Below are 16,839 nucleotides of genomic sequence, written 5' to 3'. Positions count from 1 at the left end.
TTCACTTTCAGTGTCGGCAGTTACAGTGGGATGCGAAAGTTTGGGCAACCTTGTTAATCGTCATGATTTTCCTGCATAAATCGTTCGTTGTTGCGATAAAAAATGTCAGTTAAATATATCATATAGGAGACTCACACAGTGATATTTGAGAAGTGAAATGAAGTTTATTGGATTTACAGAAAGTGTGCTATAATTGTTTAAACAAAATTAGGCAGGTGCATAAATTTGGGCACTGTTGTTGTCATTTTATTGATTCCAAAACCTTTAGAACTAATTATTGGAACTGAAATTGGCTTGGTAAGCTCAGTGACCCCTGATCTACATACACAGGTGAATCCAATTATGAGAAAGAGTATTTAAGGGGGTCAATTGTAAGTTTCCCTCCTCTTCTGAAGAGTAGCAACATGGGGTCTCAAAACAACTCTCAAATGACCTGAAGACAAAGATTGTTCACCATCATGGTTTAGGGGAAGGATACAGAAAGCTGTCTCAGAGATTTCAGCTGTCTGTTTCCACAGTTAGGATCATATTGAGGAAATGGAAGACCACAGGCTCAGTTCAAGTTAAGGCTCGAAGTGGCAGACCAAGAAAAATCCCGGATAGACAGAAGCAACGAATGGTGAGAACAGTCAGAGTCAACCCACAGACCAGCACCAAAGACCTACAACATCATCTTGCTGCAGATGGAGTCACTGTGCATCGTTCAACCATTCGGCGCACTTTACACAAGGAGATGCTGTATGCAAGAGGGATGCAGAGGAAGCCTTTTCCCCGCCCACAGCACAAAAAGTGCCACTTGAGGTGGGCTAAAGCACATTTGGACAAGCCAGCTTCATTTTGGAATAAGGTGCTGTGGACTAATGAAACTAAAATTGAGTTATTTGGCCATAACAAGGGGCGTTATGCATGGAGGAAAAAGAACACAGCATTCCAAGAAAAACACCTGCTACCTACAGTAAAATATGGTGGTGGTTCCATCTTGCTGTGGGGCTGTGTGGCCAGTGCAGGGACTGGGAATCTTGTCAAAGTTGAGGGATGCAGGGATTCCACTCAGTATCAGCAGATTCTGGAGACCAATGTCTAGGAATCAGTGACTTAAAGAAAGCTGTCCATGCTCAGAAGCCATCAAACCTGAATGAACTAAAGATGTTTTGTAAAGAGGAATGGTCCAAAATACCTTCAACCAAAATCCAGACTCTCATTGGAACCTACAGGAAGCGTTTAGAGGCTGTAATTTCTGCAAAAGGAGGATCTACTAAATATTGATTTCATTTCTTTTTTGTGGTGCCCAAATTTATGCACCTGCCTAATTTTGTTTAAACAATTATAGCACACTTTCTGTAAATCCAATAAACTTCATTTCACTTCTCAAATATCACTGTGTGTGTCTCCTATATTATATATTTAACTGACATTTTTTATCGTAACAATCAATGATTTATACAGGAAAATCATGACGATTAACAAGGTTGCCCAAACTTTCGCATCCCACTGTATTAGTAGGGTTAATCGCACTGCGTTATATGAAAAACTTAATGCCACTTTAAATGACACCAGGGAACGATACTTGAAGATATGGAATCCATGGTTAAATTGTGCTAATTCTCCTAGCTTGCAGTATTTCCTGTCCCTTTGACTGCCTACTCTAACACCTGGAAGATGTGACTGCTCTCTTCCCCCTCCCCCCCCCCCTTCTTTTTGTAAATTTTGGACTGTTAGAGTCACGAGAGAAGAGCCTTTGTCTTGCACTGCCTTACTTATGTAACTCGTACCGCAGAAAAGGTTTTTACTGTCCTACCTCTGTTATGGTGCCTTTACTTTGTACCTCTTAAAACTGTATTTCTGTATTTTACATCTAACATTATTATATATATATAATAATAACATAAATGCTATGTACATGTGTACTATTTTGGCTATTATGCCAATAAATATGCTTTGAAACATAAAACCAGAGGAATTAGGTTTTTGCTGTCGGACTCGCATCACTGAATTAAAGTGCGAGCAGGCTACCGATGTGGCTTTGGGAAGGGTCCACATGTGGCTTTGGGAAAATCCTTTGGCCACATGATCTGCGGCAAGGGCTCCTATTGAAAACAGTGGGAGTCTGAGTTTCAGCTAGGATTTGGCCCGGTTTTCGTCACCGAAACCGCACTTTAAATCCTCCGTCTGAACATACCTTAAGGTAGTACTTATAGTCTCACTTTAACAAATGGCATTTATCATGCAGAGAAACTTAAAGGGGTTATCCCATGACTAATGTAAAAAATGAAAATCAAATGTCATATAGTACATGACAACCTATTTCTAACAAAGCTAGAACCAGCCCTGGACCTCATGTGGATCCAGAGATCTCCACATTCATTGCTTTGCTAGATTTATAGCAAGCTGGCAGCTCAAGGGGAGTCTCTTTTCTGCTGCAGCTCAGGAGGCGTGTCCATGCTCTCCCTATCACAGCTCAGGAGGCGTGTCCATGCTCTCCCTATCACAGCTCAGGAGGCAGTTGAAGGATGAAACTGAGCATGTGTGGCCTTCTCAGTGAGCAGGTAAAAGAAATAAGAAAAAAACAAACAGCAGGTGGCACTATACAGATACATTGGCTATCCAAAATGTTTAATTACACGCAATTACAAAGTTATTCAGATCTAGGTGCTGGTTTGAAAACTGTAGAATATTTAGTTTCGTGGGACAACCCCTTTAATACAAGACACTCACTAAATTATAAATGGAGCGCACGGGAGCGGCAGTTAGAACCCTACAATATTTATATCGATAAGTAGCCCAGGATCATATGAGCGGCTCTGACTTCCGCTCCCATGCGCTCTATTCATATATTCCATCTGTAAATCGTAAGATGCTGATATTTTGCATTCCACCTATGCATTCCACTGAGAGCGCTTCTCTTTCCGTCCCGCTCGATTCCTCCAGAGGCAATATTCTTTCCCCTCAGCCTGGGGACCCCTTACTATCATTCTAGCCAAATATATCTACCCCCTGGATCAGTATATAAATAGGAGAAGTCAATACCAGCTATTATTATTACAGTACAAAGAGATTTTAATATGCGTTCTACCTTGGAACGCACACTTCCGAGACCGGAAATGACGTCACTTCCTCCATCTCCACCTTGTGGATTTTAAACATTAAGTGTATTTAAAGCCTTTTGGCAAGGTATATATGTTTTATGATGCTATTGCTGTCTATATACTTATCTTGACTTCTCCTGAAGAAGGGGGATATACAGTGGTGTAACTAGAGTTTTATGGGTCCCAGGGCAAACTTTGAATTGGGCCCCCCCCCCACTACCCGCGATGGTTTATAACAAGCTTTTTATTTGCATTTATTTTATTCTATTTGTTAATCAGCTTTCATTCAGGTCTTAACCTTATTGTGTCTACTAATTCATTGTCCCACAACTTCAAAATATACATCTCTTTCCTGCGACAATTTGGAATCTGGCGCCTTCTTGGTGGCTGTTATTGGCCGGTGCATCATGTGACCCAGCCTGTATACACGCTCAGTCATGTGTAGCACCGCCCATAAGCCCTGAGTAGTGCAGGGACAGGAAGCAGGCAGCTGAACTTACGGAGAGGAGAGTGTAAGGAATTTCATCTGGCTAATAATTCTGTGGGTTACTTATAGTGATTTTCTTGTTGGTGCAAAACACCAGCTTTGCACCTCTGACACTGAAATATAATACTTAAAGGAAACCTGTCACCATGATTTTGCGCATAGATCTGGGGACATGGGCTGCTAGATGGCCGCTAGCACATCTGCAGTACCCAGGTCCCATAGCTCTCTGTGCTTTTATTGTGTTAAAAAAACGTTTTGATTTTATATGCAAATGACCTGGTATGAGTCCTGTAGCCGGAGATGAGTCAAGCGGAAAGGAGCCCAGCACCGCCCCGCGTCCTCTGAATCTCCTCCTTGCTGGCTGACATCACAGAGCTGGAGCGCCGAAATCTCGCGATGCGCGAGCTAGCGCATGCGCAGTGTCGGCATTATGTTCATTCCCTGTACTGGCATCAGCACAGGGAACGAACTACACATGCGCTAGCTCGCACATCGCAAGATTTCGGCGCACCAGCTCTGTGACGTCAGCCAGCAAGGAGGAGATTCGGAGGACGCGGGGTGGTGCTGGGCTCCTTTCCGCTTGACTCATCTCCGGCAACAGGACTCATATCAGGTCATTTGCATATCAATCAAAACGTTTTTTTAACACAATAAAAGCGCAGAGAGCTATGGGACCTGGGTACTGCAGATGTGCTAGTGGCCATCTAGCAGCCCATGTCCCCAGCTCTATGCGCAAAATCACGGTGACAGGTTTCCTTTAATCTGTCTGTTAATTCTGTGGGTGACATAAACCCATTTTTGGTGTGAGATACACGTACACTGCATCTGTGACAGGGAAATAAAATAGTTAATCTATCTGTTAAGTCTGTGGGTGACCTCAAAGAATGAGGAAAGCATCAAATAAGGGATGTGGGCCTGGTCGTGGTGCTGCTGGTGTTAGTGGAGCTCCTGCTGCAGGGAGAGAATGTGGTTGATCTGTGCCAGATACATGCCCAAATGAAACGCCTTCCTCAAGTGCTTGCAAGCTATAGGATGTTCTGTGTCATTTTGGAGGCCCAAATACCGGTATACGAATGGCGAGGCCAGAAAAAGTTGAGGCAGTAGTAGATTGGATGGCTGACAGTGCCTCCAGTTCCTTCACATTGTCTCCCACCCAGTCCCCTGCTAAAATAACAGAGTTGGCACCTGCATTCCATGGGCATCTGTCTTCCACCTCACCCCTTTGCAAATCAGCCAAGCAGTCTGAGCCCCAAGTCATGCAGCAGTCACTTATGCTTTTTGATGACTCTGCTGGCGGGTTTCCATGGGCCATCCACCTAGACCTGCCCCAGAAGTGGAAGAGATTGAGTGCACTGATGCCCAACCACTTATGTTTGAGGATGTGGGCGTGGGAGGACCACCGCAGCATGTCTCTGATGGTGATGACAAAACTAAGGTACCAACTAGTGCAGAAAGCAAGGAGGCCAGGGGTTAGGAGTGGCCGGAAGATGATGTGGAGGATGATGAGGTCCTACACCTCACATGGAATCAATATCATGCGAGTGACGTGTGCAGTTTGGAGGAAGAGGCACCAGCTGCACAGCAAAAGAGGGAGCAGGGTGCAAAAGCAGCAGCCAGCCCCTAGCCAGTACACCCACCATGCCCAGGGACTGAGCACACCAAAGCCAGCTTGAAGGAGTCCCCTGGCATGGCAGTGCTTTGGTTTGCACCTGTATAGTCAGAGCCTGAAGAGAGGCATAAATGTTCTACTCCTGAGCACCACCTGCATGACCAGGCATCTAAATGCAAAGCACGAGCTGCAGTAGAGTACACACCTAAAAGACCACAGAATATCTCCTGCTCCCTCTTCTGCTGCGTTCTCTGCCTCTTCCTCCCACTCTTGACTAACAGGGCCACCTGGCTCTCTGCAAACAGAGGATGTGACAGCACCACCAACACCACTAGCAGTGTCCCTGAGCATCTCAACACTGTCCCATGGAAGTGTTCAGCTGTCCATCCCCCAAACACTGGAGAGAAAGAAGAAATACCCCCCTACCCACCTGTGATCCCTGGCCCCGTAATGCCAGCATTTCAAAATTCCTGGCCTTTGAAATGGTGTAATTCCATATGGTGGAGACGGAGATAAACCTAATGGAGCTGGCTGTCCCACAGTACGTGGTTCCCAGCCGCCACTACTTTTCCAGGCAGGCTATCCCTGCCCTGCAAAACCAAGTGGCGGACAAATCAAGTGTGCACTGCGCAATTTCATTTCTGGCAAGGTCCACTGATACATGGACCAGTAAGCACGGGCAGGGGTGTTATATCTCCCTAACTGCACACTGGGCAAATGCAGTGGGGGCTGGGCCTGAGGTGGAAAGCGATTTGGCACACAGTTCATCAGTTTACTCACGGTTAGCAGAAATCCTCCCTGGGCTGGCAGCACAGTGTTGAGGTGGACAGCATAAAATCCTCCGGGGCACACTCTGTGGTAGGAAGCATCAGCCAAGATGGTGGTTGAGGTGCCCTTGATGTTAGGGGTGCTTAGGGTGCTTGTTGCGGCTGAGTCCCTTGATGGTTTTTGTCGTGACGCCAGTACCGTTATTGGTGGTACAACCAATAGTGGTAATAATGAGGTAGACAGTGGTAAGATGCAACTCACAACTTTTACTTTGGATGTCTTTGGTTGCAGCAGTACTAATATGCAGTCTCTTGATGGTACAGAGTTAATTCTGCAAATCCACTGTTTCTAGGCTTTTTAGGTTTCTGGTTTTGGAGCAGTGGGTTATTTCAATATCAGTGGAATTTTGGTGAGGTTGCCGTAGGCTATGGTATCCTTCACCTGAATATCCCAAAGGTCCTTTATGCCTGGTTTACAGCTTTTATCCTTTTGATGTATTTAATTCTGTCCTTTTTCTCTTGTCTCTTTCTAGACTAAAACTTTTCTTCAGAGCTGAGGTGCTGGATCTGCACCCTTTCACTCTCTCAGTATCAGTCTACTTACTGATCTCCCCACTGAACTCTGGTCTCAACTGAACCTGAACCTGTCCTCAAACTGATCGCTCTCACTAGGCCTGACCTAGGTATATATAGGACCTGAACTTTATCCCCATCTAGTGGTGGGATGTATAAATTACACCTAATAGGCCTGTTAACAGGGATTTTGCAGATACATACATACAAAATCATATATTACAACCTAGTGCTTTTGATAAGGTAAAAAAGTGCTTTTAAGCAGTGCCCACACACGTAGTGGGACGCTGCATACCCCCATGGTAAAATGTAAGTCGCCCTCGACGTTGGTATTGTCTGAAGCTGTGGATCTCTAAGCCGTGTCCTGAAATACACCAAATACACACTTCCAAATATACACATGTGAATATAGACATTGCAATATATTATCATGACTCTTCAATAACCTCCTGTGAATAAAGGGTTATGCACAAAAATACATTCTAGGCAAATATATAAAATATCTCACATACATTTTTTCTCTTTATGGTAGATGTGTTACGGCCAAAATGGTTATTATAGAATGATTTCACATTAGGGCAGTAAAATCCATGATATGGGTTTAGAAGATAAAGTCCATACCTAAAATGGGGTATAAAACAAGTATAAAAACATTTTAAAGTGCAAAAATGTAGCTGTAAAACAGTTGAGCACAGAAAAGTCTTTCTGGGTATTTTGCTTTAAATGCGTTAATTAAGTCCCTTGATAACCTGAAAATGGGGTAAAAAGGGGTTAAACTTGGTAAAAAAAAACACAATTATAGTGCAACATTCTTGAGGTAGGTGGAGTCCTGGATAGAGTCCTTGCAAAAGAACTTAGAGAGGGGCTCAATACAAAACAAGAAGAGAAGTCCTGTCAAACAATAGCAGCTCCTGCTCCATATTAGCGGTTATTATTAAACGGCCTACTTAGTTGTAGGGATCCGAACAGGAAGACACATCTGTCGGAATAGGGCTCCCGGAATCCCAAGAATCAGGGGATGATCCCTCTGGTTGTCCATCCATCACTTTCTGTTTAGAAGTAGATGGCAGACCAAGTTCCTGCTTCACCTTTTGAAAGATTGGGGGCAGTTCTCTCTTCTCTTTATAAGCCAGCCAGGGTCAGGGTCTTTTGTGACAATGGCGGGTTGCCAAAGGATGTTGGTTCCGGCAAAACCAGTAGCATATTGGTTCTGGGTTGTACTTGGTGGTATATACGTAGCATCAGGCCGCACAGGGGCAGTAGGAAGTTTCTTTTCTGACTCTTCCTCAGACTCAGAATCTTGCGTAGGCTCCTGGGGCTCTGTAGGTTGTCCTGGCCTACGGACTGCAGTGGCATAGGGCCCACGTGTACCCTCAGCAGCGGTGAACTCGACCACTTCTCCAATATATAAGCTATGTAGCCAAGGGGAAAGTTCTTTCCTTTTTACGGACCGACGGTTCACATAGTATTCATGATCTGTTGACAAATCGCGGATGAATCCAAATCCCCGCTGCTTACAAAAATCCAGTTTGCGTACTGGTACCGGGAAATCCTTTACCGTTGCCTCCAACAGTCTGCGGGCAAGTCCCTCATTATAATGCTTGCAGGTATGATTGTGCGGCAGCCGGGCAGACTTTATTTCTGCATACAACTTTGCCCAAAGCGCAGTATGTTCCATAGTGGGCCACGCTATGGTGGGAACATCCTCAGACTGACCGGACCTTTCGGTTATTTTCAGAGACTGGGTTCGCTGCGTCGCAGGTGCATTCTGACCTTTACTGCCCTTTGCAGACTCAGGGCCAGCGGTCTCCACTATGCTCCCTCCAATGACGGCACAGGAACCTGCAGCTCCGGAGTCATTTCTGTGAGGGTCCAAGTCGGAGCGCTCTTGTTTCTCAGCCATGCTGCTCCTGCACTTTACTTCTCTCTCTAATCCCGCCTCCCAGGTCTGTTTGAATGACAGGAGCGGCGCGACATGATGATGTCATTAAAGGTCCTTTTCCTACCAGCATCCAGTACCGCGAGTGTGGACCCCTCCTGTATATAGGAAAAACAAGAAGGGCAACCCAAAGTGTCCCAGGGAAGAGTGGGAGAGAATGCCCACCCAATATAGTCACAAAGGACACTTTAAAAGGGTAACTCGGTACAAGCTCCCGAGTACAACAACAGAGACACAAGAAGAAGGAGCTCATAGTACCATGATATCAAAATATATATTTTATTAAAGCATGATAAAAATTACATGACTAGAAGCAGTGAATATGATGCCATGAACAAGATAAAATAAGAGCGGAGGACAGAAAAGAAAGAGCGCCACCCTGGGGAAGCACACAGGTCAAAAATACAATGTATCTATGAATTGATTTTCAATGGTGACGGAAAAGATGCAGACAGCACACAGTGTGCTGTCTGCATCCGCATTTCTGGTCCACGGGCCCGAACTTCCAGTCCGCGGCTCTGCAAAAAAATAGAACATGTCCTTTTCTTATCCGCAGCGGACAAGAATAGGCATTTCTATTGGGGTGCCGGCCCGGTGTTTTGCGGATCCGCAAAACACTGCTGACGTGTGAATGGACCCTAAGTGTATATGGCCCCTGCTCTCCTATTCTCCCTCCTCACTACCTCCCTGACACTCCACCATCAGGCCACTCAGCACTTTCATTGGTAGCAGTGGCCGGCGCCATGACACCCTACCCCTTCTCATCAGGAACTGACGAGAAGGGGTAATCCCAGTATCGAACCAAACTGGGTATCAAAGTATCGAAAAAAGTATCGAGACTTTAATACCTGGTGCAACCCTAATTCTTATCAGTAAGATAAGAATTGAGCTATAATATGTTTTTATGTGCTCTCAGAGAGCAGAGACAAGCTTCACATGAGCCGTCAGCTAAGTTCCCTGACGGGACACAGTGTAACCATAGAACCTGCTAACAGAGAGTCTCAACACTGTACAGAGAGAGGGACTGACATTTTTTAATAAAGTCCAACCAAAAATTATTTTTTAACTCAAAATTAGTACAATGTAATTTAAAATGCCCAAGTTGTCTATAGTCTTTAAAGGGGTTAGCCAACCCCTATAATGACCCCCCTATTGCCCGGGCACCTCATATAGGTTATATCTACCCCCACTCCCGGACACCTGCTTCGCTCCTGATCCCCACACAGCTGCCACTGTATCTCTCCTGTACCAAGGGGCAGAGCCGAGCCCCACGGAGTACTAGAGCTCCTCTAATCTGCACTAAGAGCCACTCCCCTACCTCTTTGATTGACCAGGCCAGGCATCTTGCCTGGCCCTTTAATCTCACACCTGCACCATAGGTTACTCCTACTTGAGTTAATTGAGCCAGGTGAGGCACAAAAAATTAGACATTGGTTTACTCAGCCGGATGAACCCTACAAAGCATTCTGCCTGGTTAGTAGGGTTGACCTGCTGTTAATTTTTTATTATCTTTCTATTTTTCAGGAGCTCTCGGGCTTGTTGTTGGATATCCTATAGACACAGTTAAGGTAATTAACCTATATCTTACTAATAATTAAAGCATAATTATAATAGTATGTGTTACCTACAATTTTCTGTCATTGACATCCTCTGCTTTGCTGAAGGTACGACTGCAGACACAATCTAAGTACCGTGGAATTATCGACTGCATAGTGAAGACCCATAAGAAAGAAACAGTGAGTACTATATGTCATAAATTGCCTCAACTAATGAAGCTATGAGATACTTGTTAACCCTATTTTTAAAAAAAATAAAGATGTTTTTTACTGATGACCTATCCTCTGTATAGGTCATCAGTATATGATTGGTGGAGCCTGAGGTCTGACATCCAGGAACCCTGCTGATCAGCTGTTGAGAAGTAGCACCGGGGCCTTCTCCAGCTTTGCCAAGGCCATATGACGTCACATTCATCTGTCATGTGGCCTGGACGCAGCTCAGCCACATTGAAGTGAATGAAGCTGAGCGTGATACCAAGCACAACCGCAAAACAATATACAGTGCTGTGCCTGGTAAGCTGAGAGAAGGCTGTGGCGCTCCTGTCTTTTCAATCAGATGATCGTCGGTGGGTCCCGGGTGTCGAAACCCCACCAATCAGATAATGTCGGAAAACCCCTTTAAATATAAAAATGTCTGTACATTAATATATTTTTAAAAATTTCTCAAAAACTGACGCTGCATTTATGAAAAATAAATTGCATGAAAGCAACAGCATTATTAGTCCTCAGTTTTCCTATTTTAACTATTTTAGATTTTGGGATTTTTTAAAGGAATGAGCTTTCCCGTTGGCATCGTGGCTGTCAGTAATTCCCTAATGTTTGGATCATATAGTAATGCATTACTCTATATCACTGGCACAGAGTGTAAAGACTGGAAAAATCCACCACAAAACCATCAGTTTTTTTTAGCTGGTTGCTTTTCTGGAATAGTACAGGTAAGTGTTGCATGTCTATTCTGAAGTTTTCTAGCTTTTAGAATTATTTAACATACTTAAGATTCTTAGCTCTCCCTTAGATTTGAATGGCGTTGTCCCACGAAAACTATTCTGCAGTTTTCAAACCAGCACCTGGATCTGAATACTCTTATAACTGCAGGTCATTAAAATTTTGTACAGTAATTGAGTTATTCAATAAAATCTATCTATATAGTACCACTTGCTTGTCTTGTTTGAATTTCTCTGTCCACTTCCCTGAGGTGGACACACTTGTTTAGCTCCTTCCTTCAACTAAGTCCTGAGCTGTAATAGGGAGAGAGCTGCAGCGGAAAAGACACTCCCCCTGAGCTGCCAGCTTGAATTAAATCTAGCAGAGCAATTGGAGCCATGAATAGGGGGAGCTCTGGATCCATGTGAGGTACAGGGCTGGTTCTAGCTTCTAGTCATGTAGTATATGGTGTCTAATTTTAATTTTACAATAATCACGGAATAACCCAGCTAATTTATATGGAGGAGGTCACATACCCCATCATTTTGTTCTCAGGGGAGATAGAATTCCACCAGAAGTTCTGCCAGTAGCTTTCTCCCCTCTCTCCTTTCTGAACTGACCAAGCATGCATGTGCTTGGGTGGGGGATGAAGGGAGAGCTAGCTGTTGGCTGAACAGTAAACGTTTCCTGCAGCAGTGGCCTGAAATTCCTATACAAAAAGTTTTTTTTATCTGGAACCATAACCAAATAAAGCTATATACAGTCTTTTGTCTGCAGGTATATATTACAGCTCCAGTTGACTTGATAAAAGTGAGGTTGCAGAACCAGACTGAATTATTCAAAAATAAAGCAAAGTCAGACAATCTACAGGCTCGGTATCGTGGGCCTGTTCATTGTGTTTTGAGCATATACAAAGCAGAAGGCATTACAGGTCTCTATAGGGGGTCAACTGCACTGATTCTACGGGATGTGCCCACTTTTGGATTATATTTCTTAACTTATGAAGTGCTTTGCAAATGGATGACTGGTGATGGAGAAATACCAGGTAAGACTATCAGAGTTTTAGCATATCTGACTGAGGGCAAAGTTTTGTCTTCATTCTTGTTTTTGTACATAACTGACACAACTGAAGGCCCTATTACACAGCCCGATGATAACACATTTATCGGGGGCTCGATCTCAATAGCCGATGCAAACTGAATGTGGGAGGAGCTAATGCTACCATAGTCGTTCCTCCCTCATTTTCTTCTATTTATTATCGACAGCAGATCCCCGATTACAAAGGGAGATGTGCTGCCAATAACTGAGTATCTTTTATCCTGAAGAATGATAGTAATGAGCCAACAAGAGATCAGCTGCTGGATTATATTGGCCAATTTTCAGGAAAGAGCATAGATATGAACATTCTTTCCAGATAATTGGCCCGAAAATCGTGCAGTCTAATAGGGCCCTAAGCAAGCTGATATTTAAAAGAACGTTTATTCAAAGAAACAGGGTATGAAAGACATACAGTATACAGGACAAGCACAAAGCACAGCCATGTCTAATATAAAATCACAAATAGTATGACATTTGACTACCAAAAGTATAAACACTATGGCGGTCATTTTTTATCTGATTTACACCAGTTTTTAGTGAAATTAGCTCGCAGATTTTACTTCAAAGGTGTTTTGTGACAAAAATCTGTGACTTTCCCCCTGCTCAGCCACTTTTGCAAAGTAGCGAAAAAAGGGGGCATGCCGTGGGTGTGGAAGAGGGTGGGCAGGTCGGTCTCATTCATCATTTTCCACGCCCTTTTGTGGCATGGAAAATGGCCTAAACCACGCCAGCATGAGAGCTTGTATGATTTAAAGCATGTTGTGCATCCACCGGCAGCACAGAGGGATTAGGAACGGCCTATAATTTGCCAGTCTTAATAAATGCCCCCCTATTTCTTTAATCTGTTTCCCAGCCCAAACATAAAAAAATTTACCAAACATTGCGTGCGTGGACATCAAAGTAATGTCATAACAGGTTACTTGTGTATGGTCTACATCAACAGCCCAGCGACAGCTTTTGCTGGATCCGGCAGGGTTCAGCAAAAACGCTTCCGTTACTAATAATACAACCATCTGCATCCATTATGAACGGAACCGGTTGTATTATCTTTAACAGAGAAATGACGGATTCGTCATGAACTCCATTAAAAAGTCAATAGGGGATGGATCCGTTTTGTATTCTGTCAGAGAAAACAGATCCATCCCCATTGACTTGAATTTTGGGCCATGCCGGATCCATTTTGCTCTGCAACCCACGTCGGAAAGAAAACCAAACGGAACAGAATGCTTTTTGGAGCACTGCGTTCTGTTCAGTTACGTTTTGTCCCAATTGACAATGAATGGGGACAAAACGGAAGCGTTTTTCTCTGGTATTGAGATCCTATGACGGATCTTAATACCGTAAAATTTAGAAGCTAGTGTGAAAGTAGCCTTACAGAGAGAGTCACAGGCAAGATGGGAACACGCCACTGACACTGTGGAGTCCTTTCCTGCAGTCAATGATGCGTTCCTGCCCTGTCTGTACCCCTCAGTCCCCCCCACCCCCAGTCAGGAAATTGATTTTACCTTGATTTTTTTTAAATCCCTGTTGGCTGCGGAGTGGTAGGGGGCGTGGCTTAGCAGAGCCGGGGGCAGGGTTTTACAGTCCATCTTTTGAGGCTGGCCTGAGTGGCTACCCTATTCATTGGTGGCAGTGGTGATGTCTATCCCCCTTCTCCAGCAGCAGGTAAGTGTTCTTTGGAGCTTGAAGCTCCTTTACTTGCCGCTGCTGCAGGAGAGAAGGGACTGAGCGCGCTCAGAGAGACAGCTTCCTCCACGTGCAGGCACCGGATGAAAGCGCTGAGAGAGACAGATCCCGGTGCTTGCATGTGGAGGAACCTGTCTTTCAGTGCGCTCTTCCCTTTCCATCCAGCGCCTGCATGGGGAGGAGCTTGTGCCCCAGCTCTTTCCGGCACACTGGCATATTAGAAAGCAGCCTAAAGTGCTGCTTCCTATGGAACGGATGGCAGGGGTCCAGACAGCTGGCGTCCAGCGGTCCACATTTGGACAGCGGTCCGCCAGTTGAGTACCCCTGTTATATACTGTAAATTTACTTACCACCCTGTCCCCCTGACATCTGTACACTGTCAGAGGTCAGTGCTCAACACTGAAGACAGATTGGGGACAACTTTAGATCCAGTTTTGTACTGGAAAAGTACAAAATCACCTAATAAAATATCTTGCAAAAATAATCAAAATCACTTCCCTTTGACATACAAAATTAAATGACAGTTACACTTTAATCCTGGTACTCCCCTTAAAAAAGGGTAGTCCAGAAATACACAATATAAATGCAATCCTTTCAGCAGAAGAGACAGGCTGCCCACAATTGAAATTATGTATTTTCGGACAACCCCTTTAAAGTCTATGGGCATCTTTGCATCTATGTATTTTCGAATGGAATTGCATCTATTATGTGATCCAACACATTTTTTTAAATGGTTTCAGTGAATAATTTTCAACATTTTTCCTCCTGCAACTTGCACATATTTCTAGAGTTGATAAACAGAATTTGGCATAGATGATCATACAGAGGAAAACAAGAGGGGCTGGAGACTTAATCTGTCAGATGGGTTGGCTGACAATTTTGGCAGTGAATGGCAGAGAGTGGCTTGCAACATATAGAACAGCATGCAAGCTGCAGTGGAACTTATAATAAAAATCCAAATACAAAAGGCTTTTTCTGTACATTGTGTTCATTAATAAGAGTCAGAATGTTTTGCTAAATTCAGAAGTACATTTGTATTAACTGCTTCTCTTTTAATGTTCAGACCCGTGGACTATGCTCTTTGCTGGTGGTTGTGCCGGAACACTGTCATGGGCAGCTGCGAATCCAATGGATGTTATAAAGAGCCGTTTACAGATGGATGGGATGCAAGGAGTTAGATATCGTGGCATACTTGACTGTGTTTCTAAGAGCATTGAACAGGAAGGATTCCGTGTTCTCTGTAAAGGACTCACAGTAAACAGTCTTCGCGCCTTTCCAGTTAGCGCAGTGACTTTTCTAAGCTACGAAAAGCTTCTACAGACCTTATGATCATTCTTTTTACCAACTATGGTTTGGTTTGTGTCAACAATGTATTTTTCTGACATCAATTAGTACAAACACAACCTAATATAAATTCCCCAGAACTCAGCCAAAGATCTTTAGGTTACATTCACAAGACCGGCATTTAACAACCGTCACACATCTGTTTTAAGAACCATGGTAGTCTATGGGGTTTTTCAAATGGCAGTTTTTGACGGCAAGTAATAACGGACGTCCAAAAATTGAACATGTAGTATTTTGTCTGTTTTCACAGACTGACAGCCACCGTTTCTCAGAAAGTCATCTGTTTCTCAGAAAGTCATCAGTGAAAAAAAAGTCATGTGAATATAGCCTTAAAGGGATTCTGTCAGATAGTTTGAGCCTATAAAGCTGTGGACATGTGCTGCGAGATCAACACTAGCACGTCCACAATATACATTTTTCATGTGAATGCCTTTATTCAGTCCAAAAAACTATTTTATATATATGCAAATAAGGCTAGTAAGGAGCCCAAAGGGCTGTTACCAACATTTCAGGAGCCCAGCATCGCCCACTGTGAAGGAGCCCAGCATGCCCACTGTGAAGGAGCCCAGCACTGCCCACTGTGACGGAGCCCAGCACCGCCCACTGTGAAGGAGCCCAGCACCGCCCACTGTGAAGGAGCCCAGCACCGCCCACTGTGAAGGAGCCCAGGACCGCCCACTGTGAAGGAGCCCAGCACCGCCCACTGTGAAGGAGCCCAGCATGCCCACTGTGAAGGAGCCCAGCACCGCCCACTTTGAAGGAGCTCAGCACCGCCCACTGTGAAGGAGCCCAGCACCGCCCACTGTGAAGGAGCCCAGCACCGCCCACTGTGAAGGAGCCCAGCACCGCCCACTGTGAAGGAGCCCAGCACCGCCCACTTTGAAGGAGCTCAGCACCGCCCACTGTGAAGGAGCTCAGCACCGCCCACTGTGAAGGAGCTCAGCATGCCCACTGTGAAGGAGCCCAGCACCGCCCACTGTGAAGGAGCCCAGCACGGCCCACTGTGAAGGAGCCTAGCACGGCCCGCATCCTCTGAATCTCCTCCTTGCTCCCCTGATGTCACATAGTTGAAGTGCCGTAATCTTGCGCATGTCAGCTAGCGCATGCGCAGTTTATTTCCTGAGACTGATGCTAGCACAGGGAAGGAACACCATGCCGGCACTCACATGCAGCATACTCGCGCATAAGCGAGATTACAGCGCTTCACCTCTGTGACGTCAGGGGAGCAAGGAGGAGATTTAGAGGATGTGGGGCGGCGATTGGCTCCTGAAATGTTAGTAACAGCCCCTTGGGATCCTTACTAGCCTCATTTGCATATATATCAAATCTTAGTTTTTTTTATTGAATAAAAGCACTCACAGCTATGGAAAATATGTGGACGTGCTAGTGGCGATCTAGCAGCACAAGTCCACAGCTCTATAGGCTCAAACTAGCTGACAGAATCCCTTTAACAAAAAGCAAAAATAAATTTGCAGATGCAGACACATTGTATAGTCTTTGGGCCAGATTTATCATTACACTTACATCTTACTCCACTTTTACATATGTCCAAAGTCACTTTTGGCTAAGTCAGATTTATTAATGGTCCTTTAATACTGTGATAAATGTGGTCGCATAAGATAAGCATGGTCGCATAAGGTAAGCATTTTTTGCGACTTTTTTAAATTGTCGCAATAGTAAATCAGTCTAGAAATTAATTTACATAAGAAAACATGCCCACTTTCAGAAAACTGGCGAGCATAGTGCAAATCCAATAAAAGTCGCACATTT

General features: G+C 44.5%; 1 protein-coding gene across 1 annotated transcript in view; it reads left to right on the top strand.

Annotated features, from left to right (window-relative positions):
* SLC25A45 (solute carrier family 25 member 45) overlaps positions 1-15,260 on the top strand; it is a 58,607-nt gene extending 43,347 nt beyond the window's left edge. The window contains exons 4-8 of the mRNA XM_044270822.1: positions 9,986-10,029; positions 10,126-10,197; positions 10,770-10,952; positions 11,719-11,986; positions 14,789-15,260. Coding sequence (XP_044126757.1) covers positions 9,986-10,029; positions 10,126-10,197; positions 10,770-10,952; positions 11,719-11,986; positions 14,789-15,054 — 833 coding nt within the window. The 3' untranslated portion in view covers positions 15,055-15,260. The remainder of the gene's footprint in view (positions 1-9,985; positions 10,030-10,125; positions 10,198-10,769; positions 10,953-11,718; positions 11,987-14,788) is intronic.
* Positions 15,261-16,839: the final 1,579 nt, after the last annotated feature.

This window comes from Bufo gargarizans, chromosome 10, assembly GCF_014858855.1.
Source record: "Bufo gargarizans isolate SCDJY-AF-19 chromosome 10, ASM1485885v1, whole genome shotgun sequence".
Taxonomy (NCBI): Eukaryota; Metazoa; Chordata; class Amphibia; order Anura; family Bufonidae; genus Bufo; species Bufo gargarizans.
Note: the sequence above shows the minus strand (reverse complement) of the source record. Positions and strands in the feature narration are given on the sequence as shown.